Source organism: Oncorhynchus keta, chromosome 14, assembly GCF_023373465.1.
Source record: "Oncorhynchus keta strain PuntledgeMale-10-30-2019 chromosome 14, Oket_V2, whole genome shotgun sequence".
NCBI classification, from domain to species: domain Eukaryota; kingdom Metazoa; phylum Chordata; class Actinopteri; order Salmoniformes; family Salmonidae; genus Oncorhynchus; species Oncorhynchus keta.
The window spans coordinates 18,840,811-18,863,952 of record NC_068434.1 but is presented as its reverse complement, the minus strand read 5'-3'; the positions used below and the strand labels follow the sequence as shown (position 1 = coordinate 18,863,952).

The following is a 23,142-nucleotide window of genomic DNA, read 5'->3' as shown; positions in this document are numbered from 1 at the left end:
GGAGGGGAGTAGGTCTAGGGAGGTAGGGGAGCAGGTCTAGGGTCGAGGGAGGGAGGGAGGGGAGTAGGTCTAGGGAGGTAGGGGAGCAGAATTAGGGTCGAGGGAGGGAGGGGGGGAGTAGGTCTAGGGTCGAGGGAGGGGAGTAGGTCTAGGGAGGTAGGGGAGCAGGTGTAGGGTTGAGGAAGGGAGGGAGGGAGGGAGGAGAGTGGGTCTAGGGAAGTAGGGGAGCAGGTCTAGGGAGGTAGGGGAGCAGGTCTAGGGTCGAGGGAGGGAGGGGAGTAGGTCTAGGATTGAGGGTGGGAAGGGAGCAGGTCTAGGATCGAGGGAGGGAGGGGAGTAGGTCGAGGGAGGGAGGGGAGTAGGTTAAGGGAGGTAGGGGAGCAGGTCTAGGGAGGTAGGGGAGCAGGTCTAGGGAGGTAGGGGAGCAGGTCTAGGGAGGTAGGGGAGCAGGTCTAGGGAGGTAGGGGAGCAGGTCTAGGGAGGTAGGGGAGCAGGTCTCGGGAGGTAGGGGAGCAGGTCTAGGGAGGTAGGGGAGCAGGTCTAGGGAGGTAGGGGAGCAGGTCTAGGGAGGTAGGGGAGTAGGTCTAGGGAGGTAGGGGAGCAGGTCTAGGGAGGTAGGGGAGCAGGTCTCGGGAGGTAGGGGAGCAGTTCTAGGGAGGTAGGGGAGCAGGTCTAGGGAGGTAGGGGAGCAGGTCTAGGGTCAAGAGAGTGAGGTAGGGGAGCAGGTCTAGGGAGGTAGTGGAGCAGGTCTAGGGAGGTAGGGGAGCAGGTCTAGGGAGGTAGGGGAGCAGGTCTAGGGAGGTAGGGGAGCAGGTCTAGGGAGGTAGGGGAGCAGGTCTAGGGTCGAGGGAGGGAGGGAGGGGAGTAGGTCTAGGGAGGTAGGGGAGCAGGTCTAGGGTCGAGGGAGGGAGGGGAGTAGGTCTAGGGAGGTAGGGGAGCAGAATTAGGGTCGAGGGAGGGAGGGAGGGGAGTAGGTCTAGGGAGGTAGGGGAGCAGGTGTAGGGTTGAGGAAGGGAAGGGAGGGAGGGAGGGAGGGAGGGAGGGAGGGAGGGAGGGAGGGAGGGAGGGAGGGAGGGAGGGAGGAGGGAGGGAGGGAGGTCTAGGGAAGTAGGGGGAAGTAGCAGGTCTCGGGAGGGAGAGGTGCAGGTCTGGGGGGAAAGATAATTTAATGATGTGTGTGCACTAGGAGGGTTTTCCTTGAAGTGGGAGACAGGGGAAGGAAGTGTGCAGATTTATGGCAGTCTTTTTGTACAACATGTGTAGTATTTGTATATACAGTATTAAGAATGTGAGAAGGAACAGGATGACATTTCTTGGTCTATTCATTAAGACGAGATCAAACATATCAGATAATGAATGTAATTATGTTAAATCTGGAACATACCGATATGCTTGACAGGAAATGCATTGCACACTTATTTGTTATTTTTTGCCAGATCAAAAGTTGCACACCATATGCGGAATAGGGTGCCATTTTGGACACAAGTTAAGTGTTAGGGAGTTGATCTGTTTTTTGCTAAAACATACTCCACTCAACACGGACTCCAACAGCTAATAGATTGGCTGGCTATGTGTCTCTGTGGAGAGAGTTAAACACAACAGGAAAAGTCATCATTCTGCTGGAGCATTTTTCCCTGAGAGGAGGGTGTCTGAACCATCAAGCTCAGATCTCACTATCTCAGCCCTCAGCCTGTTATTTTACCAAATGCTTTTCCTCGTTCGTATTCGCTGGAAACACTTCACCAAGAAAGTATACGCTGTCCCCAAGTGTGTTGAACATTGAGCATTTTAAAAACATATAATCACTAAAATAATATACTAGACAACGGCATTTAAAACAACAATGCACAATTGTTTCCTTTTTCAAAGTTAAATATCATTGTAAAATATGTTATATATACCAGGCCTATGTGAATGTAATAGCCTACTCAATATTGTGTGTAGAGGAAAATAAAGTTATTGTACTATGATTATGCTATGGCCAATATACCGCCGCTAATGAGTATTCTTAGCACCACGCAACGCAGAGTACCTGGACATAGCCCTTTACAGTGGTATATTGGCAAAATACCACAAACCCCTGAGGTGCCTTATTGCTATTATAAACTGGTTACCAGCCTAATTACAGCAGTAAAAATAAACGTTTGGTCATACCAGTGGTACACGGTCTTATATACAACAGCTTTCTGAAAATCAGCATTTAGGGCTCAAGGATGGGGGCACAATAATATGTCTACACAATAGGCTGTCGCTGATTCTTTAAGCCATACTGGGAATCCCCCTTGGAGGGTCCCCATCATAGGTTGTGGAAAGCTCACGAGCAATGGTGGTGGGACAAAACACAGTAAACGGAAGGTATTGTGAATCTGAATTCACGTCCGGATTTCACGAAGTCGGCGGTGACATCGCTGGATTTCAACCAAGGCTAGAACTGTCACTTTCACTAGAGCATACGTTTGGCTTCTTGATCTGTGATAGGCCGGTATTGCTGTTGGGAAGATCCGCTGGTATGAGCTAACATGGAAACCAAACCATTCCTTTCTTTTGGTAAGTTTCATCCGATATAAAAATGTGACATTACAATTTGTAATTGCCACTGGTCCTTCCATTGCAAAGACCTCTGGAACAGTGTTGTTGTGGTATGTTTGAAAACATCAGTCATCATGACATAGAGAAAGTAGCCTATTATCGTTCCAATGAGAAACTTTTACGCGGGATACTTTGTAACCAATTTGTAATACATTATGGTATGAACAGTTGATGATTACAACACAGAGGACACATTGAAACGTTTAAGTAATACATGCTCGGCAGGGAGACATTTCAATCCAGTACGTGCAATAATAACGCGTGAATATGAAGATTTGGCAAACTGATTATTGCTCAAGCCAACAATTCAGCATTTCATTCAGCATTTCGTTTTTTCAGGCTACCTTTATTTAGATAATCTATTCAGAAAAACGTACCCTGTTATAATGCATTCTCAATTATACAAAATAAAAAAATCTCAATAGCTTGATATATACATATATATCTAGTTTGTATTTCAGAATATTTAGGAAGGTTATTAACTGTAATTGTGATACATCTTTTTGACAGAACGCTCTGGTGTTGTTTGTTGTTGTTGCTGTTGTTGAGAGTTGTTCACTCCCCTGCTATAATTTTAGAAACAGTATACACTAGGCTATACTATTTCCCTCGAAATATTAACTTATTCTACAAGTGTTTCATCACCACTATTCTCTTTTATGTCTATTAATTCAGCTGTTTGTGTGTGTCGGATGTTTTTGTTTAACCCTCTTCCCCGTTGACTGGACAGAGTTTATCTTTCACAGTGTTGCCTACATGGAAGACCATTCCTAGATGGACTCCATGTTATAGCTATTTCACTTTTGCAGGCTGCGAGAGCACTATCTAGATTTCCACAAATAAGCCTCACACCAAGTCCATATCCTCCCAAGTCCATGGTCGTTGCTAAATACGCCCTTCAACCTGGAAGGGGGTATTTAGTCAGTCAACACCCCACCATTTAAAGAGAACAATTATGTTTTACAGCATGGCAGGTCTGTGTCTAAGGTGAGGTTTGGTCCATTGTGAAGGTCTGCAGCTGTCCCTTTTATTTTGTTGAGGTTTAAAGGGGAACTTAATTGCTTTAGGTCAATGTTTCACAGACAACCCCAAGTCCCAGGCCAGTCCGTGTACAAAAACAATGCCAGCACCAGCAGCATGCTCCTCATTGCACTGTAACCTACAGTATACTCAGATGCAAACTACAGATGATGGATGGTTTGCTGGTAATTTCAAAATAAGAGCTTGAATAAGATATCTGAGTTCTGTTTTATTATGGGTGTATTTTGTCATGAAGTTTACCGGTAAACTGCACAATGTATGTGATGGACATGATATTGCAAGTGGATTGCAAGTGGCAGTATTGGGGACTCACATTGGAACTCACCTTCCTGAATATTAATGGCTATATTTGGATTATTTTGCTCATTGCTCACTGCATTTTGCTAATTTATTGTCAAGCTATAAACAAGAGACCGTTGAACAGCTAGTTGAGGTGATATGTGTCTGACATCAGTGCAGTGAGTATTCCTCTGTCAGTGACTGACTGCACGGACGAGATGGTTTTTTCCATCTCTGGTAAAAGTGAGTGAGGACCAGCCAGGCTCAGCCGACAGATATTAACCTGGTTGTTCTTCTGAAATGGCCTCAGGATGAAAGCACTACTGTGGTGATTCGGTATGCTCTGAGATCCCTTGTCAAGATATTCGATCATGAGCTCAGAGCTCAATATTTCTTCTGGTGCACCTGAGGTTCAACCTGTGATGGAATCTGGCTCAGGGAATACGCACTGTACAACAATCAACTGTGTGTGTGTGTGTGTGTGTGTGTGTGTGTGTGTGTGTGTGTGTGTGTGTGTGTGTGTGTGTGTGTGTGTGTGTGTGTGTGTGTGTGTGTGTGTGTGTGTGTGTGTGCAATTGCTTGTGTTCCTGTTTTAGAATTATTGTTATTGTTCCGTATTTACCAAAGACAGTCAAATTGATATACTCTCATGAGGCAGATTTGTTATCCGATGGTATAAGCTGCTTTGTTACACTATGTATTAACTGTCAATGAGCTGTATTACTGTAAATGAGCTAACAGCATCTCCCTAATATTGTACTTGAAGGCAACAGAAGGGGAATTGTTTTGGCCATGAAATTCATTAATGAGAGGATCAGGAGAGAGGGAAGTCTGGACACTGTGTATTAAATGATTCCCTGTCTCAGTCTATGTCAAAGGAACATTGTGTCTTTAAAAAAATGAAATCTCACTCATTTGATTACATTGTTTGGCAAAAAATATTTTCTTTAGAAGAGAACATTGTCTCTGAGAGACTTGTGTCTTACATAAGACATGGCCGAAACCTCAGATCTGTTTGGCCTTCTCTATCATAATGAATAAGATTATACAGTATGTACAGGGTGGAACTAGATCAACACTCCTTCCATTAGATCCCTTGTGTATACGGGTCAGGCCCTGAGAAAGGCAGAGAGGGCGGGGCTATTCAGAGCAGAGCTGACTCGAAGAATGAGTTGAGGAATAAACCCTGACCATGAAGTTGAACCTGGGGTCAAAACTTCCCCTGCCTGGATCACATGCTATGGGGTATAGGCACACGCACACACCATTTTTTCCACTGTCTTCTCTCTCATGCTGCATCAGCTCAGATTTCACAGCTTGGATATAGTGCCTCCAATGTCATTCTAGAGAATTTGTCAGTACACTCTTAGAAACAAAGGTGCTATCTAGAACCGAAATGGTATATTTGGCTGTCCCCATAGAATAACCCTTTGAAGAACACTTTTTGGTTCCAAGTAGAGTCAGTTTGGTTCCAGGAAGAACTTTATTGGATCCCATGTAAAACCGTTTCCCCAGAGGGTTCTACATGGAACCCAAAATAGTTCTACCTGGAACCAAAAAGGGTTTAACCTGGAACCAAATAGGGTTATCCTATGGGTACAGCCGAAGAACCGTTTGGGAATCCTTTTGCCTAAAAGTGTAGATAGTATAGCATGAGGTTTAAAGCTGGTGAATGACCTATTACATTCAAAGAGCTGCATTGTCAGCATCACCAGTATGCACTCCGTCTTTACTGTGCCAAAGATACTTTTTTATTTTCTATAAGATAATTGTTTAGGTATGGGTAATGCTCATTGTTGCGTCGTTCTAATTAGGCCTTCAGACCAGAATATGGGTGCAAAGAGCTAACATAGTTTCTTGCAATTTTTCGGACGAGGTCATCCAAAAATCCTTAATCTAAAGTCTGCTTGCCAACACTTCTAAGTAAAGTTCAATACATCTGCACTCTCAAAAAGCCTACCTACAACACATACAACACATAATGCAACACAATAGGTCACCTAATGAGTGGCATCTTGTGAAATGGAAGTGTCGGGGAGTCCTGCTTCCACTCTTCTCTAATGTAGCCATCGGCTCAAACAAAAGACACTTGAAGGTGACTTCTTATCAAATGGTCACACAACGACAATAGATGACACTGCTGTAGGTCTGTCCCTCCAGCCATACTCTGTTTATGACGTTCTTGATGTATTGGACTTGATTACCTTGGAACCCAAATACAAGTCCAGGCAGGATGATTCTGTTCCAAGAAAGCTACAATACAAGCAAAGGTCTCGTAAACCTGGCCCTTTAAAGGAAGGAAGTGTCACTGAAATCAATAAAATCAAACAGAGTGTTTCCCTTGGAGTGTTGTCATTGGACTGTTTCCCTTGGAGTATTGTCCTTGGTGGAAAAAGTACCCAAATTGTCAGACTTGAGTAAACGTGAAGATACCTTTAATAGAAAATGACTCAAGTAAAAGTGAAAGTCACCAAGTAAATTACTACTTGAGTAAAAATCTAAAAGTATTTGGTTTTAAATATACTTAAATATTAAGAGTAAAAGTATGAATAATTTAAAGCAAACCAGATGGCACAATTTTCTTATTTTTATTTTTTTACAGATAGCCAGGGGCACACTCCAACAGTCAGACATCATTTACAAATGATGCATTTGTGTTTAATGAGTCTGCCATATCAGAGGCAGTAGGAATGACCAGGGAGGTTCTGTTGATAAGTGTGTGAATTGGACCATTTTCTGTCCTGCTAAGCATTCAAAATGTAACAAGTACTTTTGGGTGTCAGGGAAAAAATGTTTCTAGTAAATTAAAAGTAGTCAAAAATATAAATAGTAATGTAAAGTACAGATACCCCAAAAAACGACTTAAGTTGTGCTTCAAAGTATTTTACACCACTGAGTGCTTTGCTTGGTGTGTTTTCCTTGTGTCGTCTAGAGGCCATTTCAGTAGAATGTCTTTGAAGTGCTTCCAATCCCTAGATCCCTATAAAAAAAGGTTTGCTTTTTTACCTTTTTGTTTTGTTTTACTGAACCCACTGGTCTTTGTTCTTGTTTTATTCTCAATGTATGGACTAAAGTATGTTACTTGAAATGTATGTAAATATAATTGGCTTATGCATGATTGAACTACCTTCCACTTGATAAAGGTACTAGACTCATCGGCTGTTGTGAGATTTCTGTTTTCATTGTGCTTGTGAGCTCTGCTGTGTTCTAAAGAGAATTCCTCATCCAGTGGGTTTAACAGTCCTTTCCCATGTGATATGCCCGTACAGGCTTCCTCAAGAGCCAGTGCTCGGTAGCCCCACCTCCTCAGCGATGGTGCCCGGGGGAGACAGGCGGCTCGCCCACAGCATGCTTGTGCTTCACAGGCATTTGCCCACTTCACCAGCACAGGAGACCCACAGGTGAAGGAAAATACCTGTGATAAACCCCCTAACAGGAACACACCTGTGATAAACCCCCTAGCAGGAACACACCTGTGATAAACCCCAGAGCAGGAACACACCTGTGATAAACCCCCTAGCAAGAACACACCTGTGATAAACCCCCTAGCAGGAACACACCTGTGATAAACCCCCTAGCAGGAACACACCTGTGATAAACCCCCTAGCAGGAACACACCTGTGATAAACCCCCTAGCAGGAACACACCTGTGATAAACCCCAGAGCAGGAACACACCTGTGATTAAACCCCCTAGCAGGAACACACCTGTGATAAACCCCCTAGCAGGAACACACCTGTGATAAACCCCAGAGCAGGAACACACCTGTGATAAACCCCAGAGCAGGAACACACCTGTGATAAACCCCCTAGCAGGAACACACCTGTGATAAACCCCAGAGCAGGAACACACCTGTGATTAAACCCCCTAGCAGGAACACACCTGTGATAAACCCCCTAGCAGGAACACACCTGTGATAAACCCCAGAGCAGGAACACACCTGTGATAAACCCCAGAGCAGGAACACACCTGTGATAAACCCCCTAGCAGGAACACACCTGTGATAAACCCCCTAGCAGGAACACACCTGTGATAAACTCCCTAGCAGGAACACACCTGTGATAAACTCCCTAGCAGGAACACACCTGTGTTAAACTCCCTAGCAGGAACACACCTGTGATAAACCCCCTAGCAGGAACACACCTGTAATAAACCCCCTAGCAGGAACACACCTGTAATAAACTCCCTAGCAGGAACACACCTGTGATAAACCCCCTAGCAGGAACACACCTGTAATAAACTCCCTAGCAGGAACACACCTGTATTAAACTCCCTAGCAGGAACACACCTGTGATAAACCCCCTAGCAGGAACACACCTGTAATAAACCCCCTAGCAGGAACACACCTGTAATAAACTCCCTAGCAGGAACACACCTGTGATAAACTCCCTAGCAGGAACACACCTGTAATAAACTCCCTAGCAGGAACACACCTGTGATAAACTCCCTAGCAGGAACACACCTGTAATAAACCCCCTAGCAGGAAAACACCTGTAATAAACTCCCTAGCAGGAACACACCTGTGCAACACTTATGCAATTTCTGTTTGTCTCACCTGTATCAACCAGTTACAGTTTTATATACATGTACTGTATATGATATAATGTAAAATAGTGTCTGCATTGGGCATTTTTGGTTTCTTATTGTACATGGTTAATAATAACAACAGTATGTTAACATGATTGGAAACATAATCATTCAATTACTTTACATGGAACTGACAATTGAGTCACTGTTAAAACAAAATCGATACAATTTTCCAGAAAAACAACACAAAAAACATGACTGGCAGGGTATTCTAGTGAAGCATGGTGGTATCAACTACCTTATGTTTTTAGGACACCTGATTTTTAATATTCAACCTCTTGGTGGACATTTTCTTTTGTCTTTGCCTGAAAACTGTGTCAACTACAAATAATATTTTCCTATGTCAACATCCCAATGGGCACACACTAGTTGAATCAACGTTTTTCCACGCAATTTATATGAAATTACGTTGAACCAACGTGGAATAGATGTTGAATTGACATCTGTTCCCAGTGGGATGTTACAACACAGCCTGAGCTGAGTTCTCTTCCACAGCCCTCAGAGTTCCCATCTGGTGTGTAATTACCTATCATATGCAACTGGTAGAATTTTGATTCAGTAAAAACATATTAATCAACAAAACACTTATCTGACATCTAAATAACAGATAAAACTAGTCATGTGCCTTGATTAAAGTTTAATCTAATCATTCGTTTGTTGAACTGCGTTTAAACGGGTTGTACAGAACTGAAGCGCTTCTATTGCCTTATTAAAGTTCCTGAGGTGTTCATTTGCTATGGAAAGTCCCAATGATAACATGCGATCTGCGGTTCAGAATAGACAAGAGGATGATGGGAACCTCCAGAGGGCATGCAGATGACTTTAACACTTCTCTGTGTTGTGGTGGGTTGACATGTCTCACACACAGCCTGGAGAGGATTCTGTCTCCGAGGACTGAGAATAGTGCAGCATTCCAAACTTGGAAGTACTTTTGTCACCTGAAACCAAACAAAGCCACGGGGAGGGGAGACTACATTACATGCACATGTATAAAAACTACACATGAGAAAGGTCTGCACAAACCAGAAGGTTTAATGTAATGTTTCAGTACTGGGTAAAGCAGATGGGGCGAATGGAAGAGATTATCCTGTGGAATATCTGGGCTGACCTACAGTGCATTCGGAAACTATTCAGACGCCTTGACTTTTTCCACATTTTGTTACGTTACAGCTTTAACCTAAAATGTATTAAATAAACAATTTTCCTTATCAATCTACACATAATACCCTATCATGACAAAACAAAAACAGGTTGTTTGAAATTGACAGAGCATGTCAGAGCAAAACCCAAGCCATGAGGTTGAAAAAATTGTCAGCAGAGCTCCGAGATAGGATTGTGTCGAAGCAAAGATCTGGGGAATGGTACCCAAAAATGTCTGTGGCATTGAAGGTCCCCAAGAACACAGTGGCCTCCATCATTCTTAAATGGAAGAAGTTTGGAACCATCAAGAATCTTCCTATAGCTGACCGCACGGCCAAACTGAGCAATCGGGGGAGGTGACCAATAACCCGATGGTCACTCTGACAGAGGTCCAGAGATCCTCTGGGGAAATGGGAGAACTTTCTGGAAGGTCAACCATCTCTGCAGCACTTCACCAATCAGGCCTTTATGGTAGAGTGGCCATAAGGAAGCCACCCCTCAGTATATGGCACATGATAGCCCATTTGGAGTTTGCCAAAAGTTACCTAAAGGACTCTGACCATGAGAAACAAGATTCTCTGGTCTGATGAAACCAAGGTTGAACTCTTTGGCCTGAATGCTAAGTGTCTGGAGGAAACCAGGCACCATCCCTATGGTGAAGCATGGTGGTGTTCAGAATCATGCTGTGGGGATGTTTTTCAGCGGCAGGGACTGGGAGACTAGTCAGGATCGAGGGAAAGATGAACGAAGCAAAGTACAGAGAGATCCTTGATGAACATCTGTTCCAGAGCGCTCAGGACCTCAAACTGGGGCGAAGGTTAACCTTCCAACAGGACAACAACCTTAACCACACAGCCTAGACAACGCAGGAGTGTCTTCAGGAAAAGTCTTGACTTGAACCTGTTCGAACATCTCTGGAGAGACCTGACAATAGCTGTGCAGCAACGCTCCCATCCAATTTGACAGAGTTTGAGAGGATCTGCAGAAAAAAATTGAGAAACTCACCAAATACAGGTGTGCCAAGCATGTAGCATCATACCCAAGAAGACTCAAGGTTGTAATCGCTGCCAAAAGTGCTTCAACAAAGTCTGAATACTTATTTTTTTTATACATTTGCAAAAAAAAATCGGACAAAATATTTTTGCTTCTTCATTATGAGGTATTGTGTGTAGATTGATGAAGCAAAAAACGATTTAATACATTTTAGAATTAGGCTGTAACGTAACAACATTTGGAAAAAGTCAAGGTGTCTGAATACTTCCCGAATGCACTGTATGATTGGATGGGAGAGGAAGCCAATGGAAGAGGGTTTCTTCCCAGCACTGGGCTTTTCCTGATGATGAGTGCCGCTGCCTGGGCTATAGTGAAAGCAGACTGGCAGCGCGGGGATAGCTTTCTACATGCCTTCACATGTAGTAAGCTACACATGCCTTCACATGTAGTAAGCTACACATGCCTTCACATGTAGTAAGCTACACATGCCTTCACATGTAGAAAGCTACACATGCCTTCACATGTAGAAAGCTACACATGCCTTCACATGTAGTAAGCTACACATGCCTTCACATGTAGTAAGCTACACATGCCTTCACATGTAGTAAGCTACACATGCCTTCACATGTAGTAAGCTACACATGCCTTCACATGTAGTAAGCTACACATGCCTTCACATGTAGAAAGCTACACATGCCTTCACATGTAGAAAGCTACACATGCCTTCACATGTAGTAAGCTACACATGCCTTCACATGTAGAAAGCTACACATGCCTTCACATGTAGTAAGCTACACATGCCTTCACATGTAGAAAGCTACACATGCCTTCACATGTAGAAAGCTACACATGCCTTCACATGTAGTAAGCTACACATGCCTTCACATGTAGTAAGCTACACATGCCTTCACATGTAGAAAGCTACACATGCCTTCACATGTAGTAAGCTACACATGCCTTCACATGTAGTAAGCTACACATGCCTTCACATGTAGTAAGCTACACATGCCTTCACATGTAGAAAGCTACACATGCCTTCACATGTAGAAAGCTACACATGCCTTCACATGTAGAAAGCTACACATGCCTTCACATGTAGAAAGCTACACATGCCTTCACATGTAGAAAGCTACACATGCCTTTTTAGGGAAAAACACATATTTACAGGAGAGGGAGACAAGTAATTTTGTTAGACAGTGTTTCCCCTACATGCATTTAGCAGAGGCTCTCCGTCGCTGCTAAATCGTGGTCGTCACTGCAAAAAGTTACATAAATAATAATCATCAATATTATTATTTGTTTCTATATAATTTTTGGGATGGTAAATAGTTTTCAGTGTAAACTTAAAATACTAAAATCAGATATAAAGTATGTAGAAAAGATAGTGGACCTATATATTTTTTAATAAGAGAATCTTTGAGAACTAACAATCTCCAAAATAACAACTAGACAGTCAGGGAGAATCTAAAATTCAAAAAAATGGCATGGCATTGGGCTCCCATTGATTTTGGCAAAAAGTGTACAATTGCAGGAAATTAGCTTTAAAACGGAAGCATTTTGTCTCTGCGGCCAAGAGGGCTTCTGCAACTGCAGCATTGCCACCCCCCACCCCCACACTAATGTTTCCAAGGGGAAACACTGAGGCAAGTGTATGTGGTATAAGCGGCATATAACAATAGATGTTCTATTGAATTATGTGGGTACAACAACAATTACAGTACAATGTCCCTCTTTAGACTGCTATGGTGATGTCAGGATTCATGTTGTAGTGTCTGTCTGTGCTGCTTACAGCAGAGGATGGTTGGAGAGATGCACGTGCAGTGGAGATGCCTCTACTGTATCTATCCCAGATCTTTATCAGACTCATGTTCATTACGGCACACAACATATTTGTATTTTTTTTTACTGTTTTGCAACATATTGGATAAGTTCATGTAGTCCCTCCCTATTTTCAGTCCCAGGAGTCATTAGGGACGAATCATGTCACAGTTAAGCTCAATCTCTCCACTGACATTATATCTCTTTCAAAACCATTCACTGGCTGCCATCTCTCCCTTTTAGTACATTATTCAATGAAATAGGTTATTTATCCACATTTCTGGATAAACACATTTCTGGATAAACACATTTTGGATAAACACATTTTTGGATAAACACATTTTGGATAAACACATTTCTGCCATGCCCATTTATTCAACTCCTTTTGGGTCCATTAATGTTTGTTTTAGGAACATATCATTAAAGCACCCTGTGCATTCTTCGTGATTGTAATAAACCACTGTTTGTGTTTGTATATGTTTGTTTAATGAAAATAACTCCAAAATATATTTTGTGTAGTTTATTTCCCTGAGCCTCCTTTGGCCTTTTAAATGCCCAGTCTTATCATGTGGTCATTAGGAAACAAATTTGAAGATATTTACATACACAGCCCTGATTGGTTGATATGAGGGCCCACCCCTTACCCAGAAGAACAGTCATTGGTCTAATATAATCAGATCACATTGTGATGGCATGATGTGGGCCAACATGTCCATCCCACCGAAACAGGCTGAAATTCCAGGCCTTTTTTTTTACCAAAAGCTCTTACACAAAAAGAGCATTATGATAATTTTCACTTTTTCAGAATGTTCTTTCGACCTCGTAGTGTGGATTTTAATATTTTTTTGCCAAATCATGATTTTTAACTGCACTGCCTCTTTAATGACTTGCTCACCCCCCTAAAAGATTTAGATGCACTATTGTAAAGTGGCTGTTCCACTGGATGTCATAAGGTGAATGCACCAATTTGTAAGTCGCTCTGGATAAGAGCGTCTGCTAAATGACTTAAATGTAATGTAATGATGTATGCTTTCATAATTTGAGGTATTATGTTGTATGGTATATATTTCAAAACCTTGTCCTCCTGGTTCCCACGACTTAATCAGAATAACTGCTTAAAAACTGAAAGTTTAGATTACAGTATAGAGACTAAGCGAGTTGAAGAGGTGATGGTTGCTGATGCTTTTCAAAGTAGGTTATTTCTTCTGCACGTTGATAACTTTCATAGTATGGGTGTAACTACAGCATGTGACTCCATGTCCATATAATGGAGGCAGGTGATAAGGACACCCTCTCACATCACACCCACAGTGGTCTAGTGAAAATACATTTGGACTGAGCGGAGGTTAGTAACGATGACAGTAATGCGGACATTTAGTACATTTCCTTCACAACTCCTTCAAGTGTTGTTTGTTGGTTGCCAAAGGCTTATGTTGTGGACCCCAGGGGATCCTAATAAAATACTAAAATCTTCTTGACATCAGATGAGATAGATGTTCAGATACTGTACTGAGCTGTACACTGAGAGAGAGAGGATGGAATCCTTTATATAGCGATTTCCTTATTGAGCACACACGTCAGGGAAATCAACTTTAAAATAGCGATGGGAATTGCTAGGGACCTCACCATACGATATTATCACAGTACTTAGGTAGCGATACGATATCTATTGCGATTCTCACAATTCTATATGTATTGCGTTTAGATGTTCCAAACATATTTCTCACCATATGTCTGCTGCAGAGGGAAGTAGAGAGAACCATTCAGAAAACATAATGGAAATAAAATAGCTGAAAACAAATTGTCTCCCCATTTGAAAAGAAGATGGAGGACAAGCTATGAAAGAAAAATACTGGAGTTTTGGTGCAGCTACAGCAAACTACCTCACAAATAATATTGCGATATTCTCAAAACAACACGATACGATATATCGTCAAAAATAATATGTAACCATATCGATTTTCCCCTCATCACTAATTTAAAAGTCAAGTCCAGTGGGATGTTGGCGTATTATGTTTTGTTTGACACCCAGCCTAGACTATACTACATAAAGAAGACAGCACTCTACTTCCTTCCCTCCTTCCCTCCATCCCATCATCCCTCCTAGAATAGCCCATAGCCCCAAGTCCTGGATGCACATTGAAATGAAGTCATAAATTCCTCAACACAGTGTTAACATTAAAATAACAAGACTTGGCATAAATAAGTAAATAAATCAGATCTGTGGACTCAGTGACTACATCATATTTACTGGTGATCCAGAATGCATAGTTGCCATGGGATCCATCTGCCCACATCATACTGAATCTCTAATGATAGAGGAATGTACTATTAGACTGTCACAGCATTGAATCTGTAGTGTAGTGCAATTTCTCTCAAATATGGGTCATTAGATATGTTGCAGTTGTTGCAATTCTATGAAGGTTTTGGTTGCACTTGCAGTTGGTCCCACCATTGCCTTCCCACCCTGACTCTCTGTTTGCCTACCCAGGTTTACGTGTGTGTGCATGTCCTGGCAGCCTAGCGGTTAGAGCGCTGGGCCAGTAACCAAAAGGTGTTTGTTTCGGATATACTAGCCAACCAATGTGATTTTTTTATGTGCCCTTGAGCAAGGCACTTAACCATCATTTGCTTCAGGGGTGCTGTACTACTATGGCTGACCCTGTAAAACAACACATTTCACTGCACCTATCGTACTACTATGGCTGACCCTGTAAAACAACACATTTCACTGCACCAATCGTACTACTATGGCTGACCCTGTAAAACAACACATTTCACTGCACCTATCGTACTACTATGGCTGACCCTGTAAAACAACACATTTCACTGCACCTATCGTACTACTATGGCTGACCCTGTAAAACAACACATTTCACTGCACCTATCCTACTGCTATGGCTGACCCTGTAAAACAACACATTTCACTGCACCTATCGTACTACTATGGCTGACCCTGTAAAACAACACATTTCACTGCACCTATCGTACTACTATGGCTGACCCTGTAAAACAACACATTTCACTGCACCTATCCTACTGCTATGGCTGACCCTGTAAAACAACACATTTCACTGCACCTATCGTACTACTATGGCTGACCCTGTAAAACAACACATTTCACTGCACCTATCGTACTACTATGGCTGACCCTGTAAAACAACACATTTCACTGCACCTACCCTCGTACTACTATGGCTGACCCTGTAAAACAACACATTTCACTGCACCTATCGTACTACTATGGCTGACCCTGTAAAACAACACATTTCACTGCACCTATCGTACTACTATGGCTGACCCTGTAAAACAACACATTTCACTGCACCTATCGTACTACTATGGCTGACCCTGTAAAACAACACATTTCACTGCACCAATCGTACTACTATGGCTGACCCTGTAAAACAACACATTTCACTGCACCTATCGTACTACTATGGCTGACCCTGTAAAACAACACATTTCACTGCACCTATCAGGTGTATGTAATGACTTATTTTTCTTTACCTGTGCCTACATAGAGTAGTGCTGATTGCAGGCCTATGCGGGACAGACCTGAGTTTAAATAGTATTATTATTTTAAATTGGTTGAGCGTTTGATTGAGCCTACCTATAAGTGCCAGATGTGCAGTCTTTGCACTTCTGGGACATGTCCATTGGTTTCATTTATTCACGCATGTGCAGTTGAAGTATTTGAGAAGGACACCAATGCTATTTGCAGCCAGATGTGATGCTGGCAGAGAGCCAGGGCAGTGCCATAGGGGAACGAATACAGAGATGGAGAATAGGATCCAGTTGCTACACTGCCAGGCATTCACAGGGTCTCACAATTCCAGCTCCCACATCTTCCACACTGAATAACTGGGGAATGTAGTGAGGGTGGGGAAACCCAGCCCAAACCTGTCTGTCACACATGGGCACCATGCCAAGCTGGACAACTCAAACCAACCACAGAATTCTCACAGAAGGACACTCCCAGTTACATAACACTCAGTCTTACTAAAAAGGACCAGGGACCCTCTAGCTTGTAAACTCTCTTAACACAGTGATTTATGTGACCAAAGTTCATGTTGACACAAATGACATTTATGCTGTTTGTCTACCCATGTTTTATTGTTTTTGTAAAGCTCATGTGTGTTTTATGTTGGTGTGTATAGCATTTGTGTCATGAATTCAACAAATGTAACAGAGCCTATTAAATTAACTTTGAATTGAGGTGTTGACATTTCTATTTGATGGATTGGAATTGCAATAGGTTTGGACTGGTTGGTTTTTGCAGTACAAATTGTGGTTTTATTAACTACAGGCTAAATTGATACTCCGAGTATGTAAAATAAATGTGTCAATTTATTGTTTTAAGATTACACACACATATAGATTTGCCTTTCACTAAATCCTGCTTAAGAATGTTTGAAATCAGGGATGAGCAACTAGCAGCCCACAACACTCTTTTGAAGGCCCTCGGATAAAAAAAAAATTAAAACTCTTTTTTTTTTATTGAGGGGGGTTCTCAGTCGTGGTCTCAATTTGCTGTTCCGAGTTCAAATAATAGAATCCACAAGGTGCAATTTCGAAACTTGGTTGTGCGTCACAGTTAATATTATTATTAAAACATTTATGGGGGGAAATGATTTTTGTCAATCTCGCTCAGAAATCATTTAAAAAACTGCAAACATTTTACACCACACAGATAATATAATGTTGAAAGTGTAGCCCTGTCCTTACCTGACTGCTTGTCCGCTTTTCTCAGAAGGTGTCTCATTCCACATAGTTCAGTCTCTCTGTGGCAGGTAATACTATCCTGTACAGGAGGCTAGTTGAAGTGGGCAGTCTCCTATTCTGTTGTTGGATATATGGAGGGAAATCCTTCAGAAGGCTTTAGAATGATTTAACACAACCAGCTCAGGACACACTTTACGCTAATTTCCCCCTTGCGTATCAGCAATATATGGCTTTGAATATACATTTCAGACCAGATTTAAAATACAGAAACCATTTGAGCCCTGTGTTTTCATGAGATCAAATAATATGAGTGGATTCATGTTTGTTATACAATATTATGATTAATTAAATGTTGGTTCAACAGCATGTCCACCCGAAGAGGGCTGCTTTGAATTTAGCGACACTGATGACAATATGTTGGAGATGTGTGTGTGTGTCAGGTGTACATCAACCTTGTTCCTGTCCTCCCTCTCTCTCACAGATCCCTCCGGTCAGCTGTCCTCACCATCGCTCCGCTCAAACCACGCCCATAGGGGAATGGGTGCTCACCGATTGCACCCATCTCTGCTCATCCCATCGTCTGTGAGCTCCTCAGGACCTCCACACTCACCCATCTGCACCCTGAGCTCGCCCATCACCAGCTTGGCTTTGCCCTTTTCTGTCAGCAGCCGTCCAGCGGGACACCACTCTACCTCCTCCAGCATGGGCTTCAGCCCGCAGGTAAGGCCTCCAACGCAACCTACAACCCCTAGACACCACACTCAATCACCTGCTCCTTGGACTTGGTTTTCCTTCCTTAGTTGGGGTCTTGAGAAGAGCTGACTAGGTGTATGGCTGGCCTGCTAGTTTTCCATTATAGATTCAGCGAAACCAAATGTTGCCAAATGAAACTCTTTACAAGCTCGTCTGTAAGGATTCAGGATGGCAACATGTGTGTTGTGTAAAAGAACGGCCAAATGTGAGGATAACCTTTTCACAAACCACAAGCTGAGGCCTGGGTGCTTTTATGTGAAACGGAGAAATGCCAGGATTGCCCGTTTTATATTTGAAAAGGTCTCACGAGGTTTTGTGGCATGCAAATTCATATGATATAGTAATGGGCTTGACAACTGGATTAAAAGGCTTTTTGTTTCTAGATGGTTATTTTCTATTTTTCTTCCGTGCAATCAACTAAACCCCGAGTTATTCCTTTTGAAGAATAGTTGAACAGAACATAGAGCTACATTTAGATATCTTTTTCCACTTAAGCTGATGTACTGTACTGTTGCATAACACAGAGCTCTGTGCTATACTGTACTAGTGCATACAGTAGCATTAGGTTGTTAGCACAATACACTGTTCTGATGGCCTTCTCTGCTTGTGCAAATAGGAAGTTTATCATCAGCTTGTACTTCACTGTTACTTATTAAAGGCCTGGAAGCTTTTCAACAGTAAAACATTTCTTATGATACTTATTTATATAGAGGACTCTTCTTCTTGAAGTTGTTATGGAAAATCCCAATGTTTGTCATTTAACTTTAATAAAGTCTTAAATCTGATGTCATGTTTTATACTGAAATTTGTCACGTTCTGACCTTAGTTCCTTTGTTTTGTCTTTGTTGTAGTATGGTCAGGGCGTGAGTTGGGGTGGGCAGTCTATGTTCTTTTTTTCTATGATTTGGGATTTCTGTGTTTGGCCTGGTATGGTTCTCAATCATTGTCCCTGATTGAGAACCATACTTAGGTAGGCTGTTTTCACCCTTGATTTGTGGGTGATTCTTTTTCCGTTTCAGTGTTTGCACCATTCGGGACTGTTTCGGTTTTCATTTAGATTCTCTTGTTCTTTTGTATTTTGTATTCCTTTTCCATGAAATGACATTATGGATACATACCTCGCTGCATTTTGGTCCTCCGATCCTTCCTACTACTCCTCCTCAGAGGAGGAAGAAGAAACCCGTTACAAAATTGTATAGTCTACTTGTGTTATTATTGTAATTTTGGTCTCCAGGACCTGGGTTATGTTTTGCAGGCTGTATATGGGTTATGTTTTGCAGGCTGTATATGGGTTATGTTTTGCAGGCTGTATATGGGTTATGTTTTGCAGGCTGTATATGGGTTATGTTTTGCAGGCTGTATATGGGTTATGTTCGTGTGGTCTAACTCAGTCACTGTTAAAATAAACTTCTAAGGTCAAAGTTGGATGACATCACTCTGACCATGCCGGAATGGGGAACAATATATGTAATGTACTGTATGTGCTGTAGCGGAGACCAGGGTTGGTTGTCTCAGGGGTTGGTTGTCACATGGAATGTGGTGTTGGTTGTTACAATCAACTCCATTATAATAAAAAAAATGTGTGGTTGGTTGTGGGTCATTTCAAGGTAACAGAATTACATCATGGGTCCCTGATCTCTGCTAAACATAAATGCATTATTATTGATGTCATTCTCTTCATGGTGATGTATGCTGAATAGGTACACAAGGTACAAAAATGTAGAATCCTCCTTTTCATGTTTGGATGTTATTCTACACACTGGCTATTATTCTAATGAGCTCTGCCCCCAAACAAGACCACATTTGGTTGGTATGGACTGGACCAAATCTGTACCAATCATAGATGTCTATGTTTCACAGGTTTGGACATCACAGTAAAGCATCATAGATCATAGTACGGTAGAGTAGAGTTCAGAACAGTATAGTAAAGTACAATACAGTAAAGTACATTGCACTCTACTCTACTGTACTGTACTGAACTCTACTCTACATTACTCTACTGTAATGTACTGAACTCTACTCTAGTCTACTGTACTGTACTTTAGTCTACTGTACTGTACTTTAGTCTACTGTACTGAACTTTACTGAACTCTAGTTGACTGAAATGTACTGTCCTCTAAGGTGAAGTACTGTTCTTTACTGTATTGAACTCTACTCTACTGTACTGAACTCTACTGTACTGAACTCTACTCTAGTCTACTGTACTGTACTTTAGTCTACTGTACTGTACTTTAGTCTACTGTACTGAACTTTACTGAACTCTAGTTGACTGAAATGTACTGTCCTCTAAGGTAAAGTACTGTTCTTTACTGTATTGAACTCTACTCTACTGTACTGAACTCTACTGTAGTGTACTCTACAGAACTCTGCTCTACTGTACTGAACTATACTTTTAAGTACAGTACTGCTCTTTACTGTATTGAACTCTACTCTACTGTATTTAACTGAACTCTACTGTACTGTGCTGTACTGAACTCTATTCTACTCTACTGTACAGTACTGAACTATACTGTACTGTACTCTAAGGTACAGTACTGTTCTTTACTGTATTGAACTCTACTGTACATTTCTGTACTTTAGTCTACTGTACTCTACTCTTCTGTACTCTACTGTACTGTACTCTACGGTACTGTACTTTACTCTACGGTACTGTACTTTACTTTACTCTTCTGTACTCTACTGTACTGTACTGTACTTTACTCTACTCTACTGTACTCAACAGTACTGCAATCTACTCTACAGTTCTGTACTTTAGTCTAGTCTACTGTACTGTACTATACTGTACTTTACTCTAGTCTAGTCTACTGTACTGAACTCTACTCTACTCTACTCTACTCTACTGAACTATGCTATACTCTACTGTACTCTAGTCTACTGAACTCTACTGTACTCTACAATACAGTGCTTTACTCTAGTCTAGTCTACTGTACTGTACTGAACTCTACTCTACTCTACTGAACTATGCTATACTCTACTGTACTCTAGTCTACTCGTACTGTACGACACTCTACTGTACTCGACAGTACTGCAATCTACTCTACAGTTCTGTACTTTAGTCTAGTCTACTGTACTGTACTATACTGTACTTTACTCTAGTCTTCTTTATTGTACTGTAATGTACTGTAAATAAAAGGTTAAATACAAAATAAAATACTCTAGTCTTCTGTACTGTACATTACTGAACTCTACTCTACAGTACTGTACTGAACTCTAGTCTACTGAACTCTACTGTACTCTACAATACAGTGCTTTACTCTAGTCTACTGTACTGTACTGAACTCTACTCTACTGAACTATGCTATACTCTACTGTACTCTAGTCTACTCGTACTGTACGACACTCTACTGTACTCTACTCATCTCTACTCTACTGAATTGTACTCTACTCTACCCTACTCCGCTGTACTCTACTGAACTGTCGAGTCTACTCTACTCTACTGTACTGAACTAACCATACTCTACTTTTTTAAGACTACTTTTCTAAGACCCCTTTTCTATCTGTTTGACCATAAATCAAAGCCTTTGCTTATTCCTAATTTGCAGGATGGAAAATGGTTGAATCATTTATATATGCTTTAACATTTAAAAAAGAAATACAGTTTAGTCAGAAGTCTACATACACCTTAGCCAAATACATTTAAACTCAGTTTTTCACAATTCTTGACATTTAATCCTAGTAAAAATTCCCTGTTTTAGATAAGTTAGGATCACCACTTTATTTTAATAATGTGAAATGTCAGAATAATAGAGAACGATTTATTTCAGCTTGTATTTCTTTAATCACATTCCCAGTGGGTCAGAAGTTTACATACACTCAATTAGTATTTGGTAGCATTGCCTTTTAAATTGTTTAACTTGGGTCAAATGTTTTGGGTAGCCTTCCACAAGCTTCCAACAATAAGTTGGGTGAAATTTGGCCCATTCCTCCTGACAGAGCTGGTGTAACTGAGTCAGGTTTGTGGGCCTCCTTGCTCGCACACAATTTTTCAGTTCTGCCCACAAATTTTCTACAGGATTGAGGTCAGGGCTTTGTGATGGCCACTCCAATACCTTGACTTTGTTATCCTTGAGCCATTTTGCCATAACTTTGGAAGTATGCTTGGGGTCATTGTCCATTTGCAAGACCCATTTGCGACAAAGCTTTAACTTCCTGACTGATGTCTTGAGATGTTGCTACAATATATCCACATAGTTTTCCTCCCTCATGATGCCATCTATTTTGTGAAGTGCACCAGTCCCTCCTGCAGGAAAGCCCCTGCACAGCATGATGCTGCCCTCCCCGGGCTTCACGGTTGGGATGGTGTTCTTCGGCTTCCAAGCCTCCCCATTTAACCTCCAAACACAACGATGGTCATTATGGCCAAATAGTTATATTTTTGTTTCATCAGACCAGAGGACATTTTCTTACTTTTCTCCAAAAAGTACGATCTTTGTCCCCATGTGCAGTTGCAAACCGTAGTCTGGCTTTTTTTATGCCATTTTTGGAGCAGTGGCTTCTTCCTTGCTGAGCGGCCATTCAGGTTATGTCGATATAGGACTCGTTTTACTGTGGATATAGATACTTTTGTACCTGTTTCCTCCAGCATCTTCATAAGGTCCTTTGCCGTTGTTCTGGGATTGATTTGCACTTTTCGCATCAAAGTACGTTCATCTCTAGGAGACAGAACGCATCTCCTTCTTGAGCGGTATGACGGCTGTTTGTTCCCATGGTGTTTATACTTGCATACTATTGTTTGTACAGATGAACATGGTACCTGCTCACAAGGATGAACCAGACATGTGGAGGTCTACAATTTTTTTCTGAGGTCTTGGCTGATTTCTTTTGATTTTTCCATGATGTCAAGCAAAGAGGCACTGCGTTTGAAGGTAGGCCTTGAAATCAATCCACAGGTACACCTCCAATTGACTCAAATTATGTCAGAAGCTTCTAAAGCCATGACATAATTTTCTGGAATTTTCCAAGCTGTTTGAAGGCACAGTCAACTTAGTGTATGTAAACTTCTGACCCACTGGAATTGTTATACAGTGAATTATAAGTGAAATAATCTGTCTGTAAACAATTGTTGGAAAAATTATTTGTTTCATGCGCAAAGTAGATGTCCTAACCAACTTGCCAAAACTATAGTTTCTTAACAAAACATTTGTGGAGTTGTTCTAAAATGAGTTTTAATGACTCCAACCTAAGTGTATGTAAAGTTCCGACTTTAACCTCTTAGCTT

General features: G+C 41.6%; 1 protein-coding gene and 1 long non-coding RNA gene across 5 annotated transcripts in view; one reads left to right on the top strand and one right to left on the bottom strand.

Moving 5' to 3' along the window:
- The first annotated feature begins 2,302 nt into the window (after positions 1-2,302).
- The window catches only part of LOC118392899 (retinoic acid receptor RXR-alpha-B-like), a 39,394-nt gene continuing 18,554 nt past the window's right edge, over positions 2,303-23,142 (top strand). For 3 of the 4 annotated variants that reach the window (XR_004827460.2, XM_035784899.2, XM_035784898.2), the window contains exons 1-3: positions 2,303-2,547; positions 7,179-7,310; positions 17,653-17,891. Coding sequence is in view for 3 of the 4 variants with exons in the window: in XM_035784899.2 (XP_035640792.1) it covers positions 2,520-2,547; positions 7,179-7,310; positions 17,653-17,891 (399 nt within the window). In the remaining variant the exon portion in view is untranslated. The remainder of the gene's footprint in view (positions 2,548-7,178; positions 7,311-17,652; positions 17,892-23,142) is intronic. The other variant, XM_035784900.2, reaches the window with a different exon arrangement.
- LOC127907228 (uncharacterized) lies at positions 15,173-15,814 on the bottom strand. Its single transcript, XR_008063811.1, has 4 exons — positions 15,677-15,814; positions 15,527-15,624; positions 15,380-15,477; positions 15,173-15,330 (listed from the first exon to the last, which is right to left on the bottom strand). It is a non-coding gene; the product is annotated as an uncharacterized LOC127907228 (long non-coding RNA).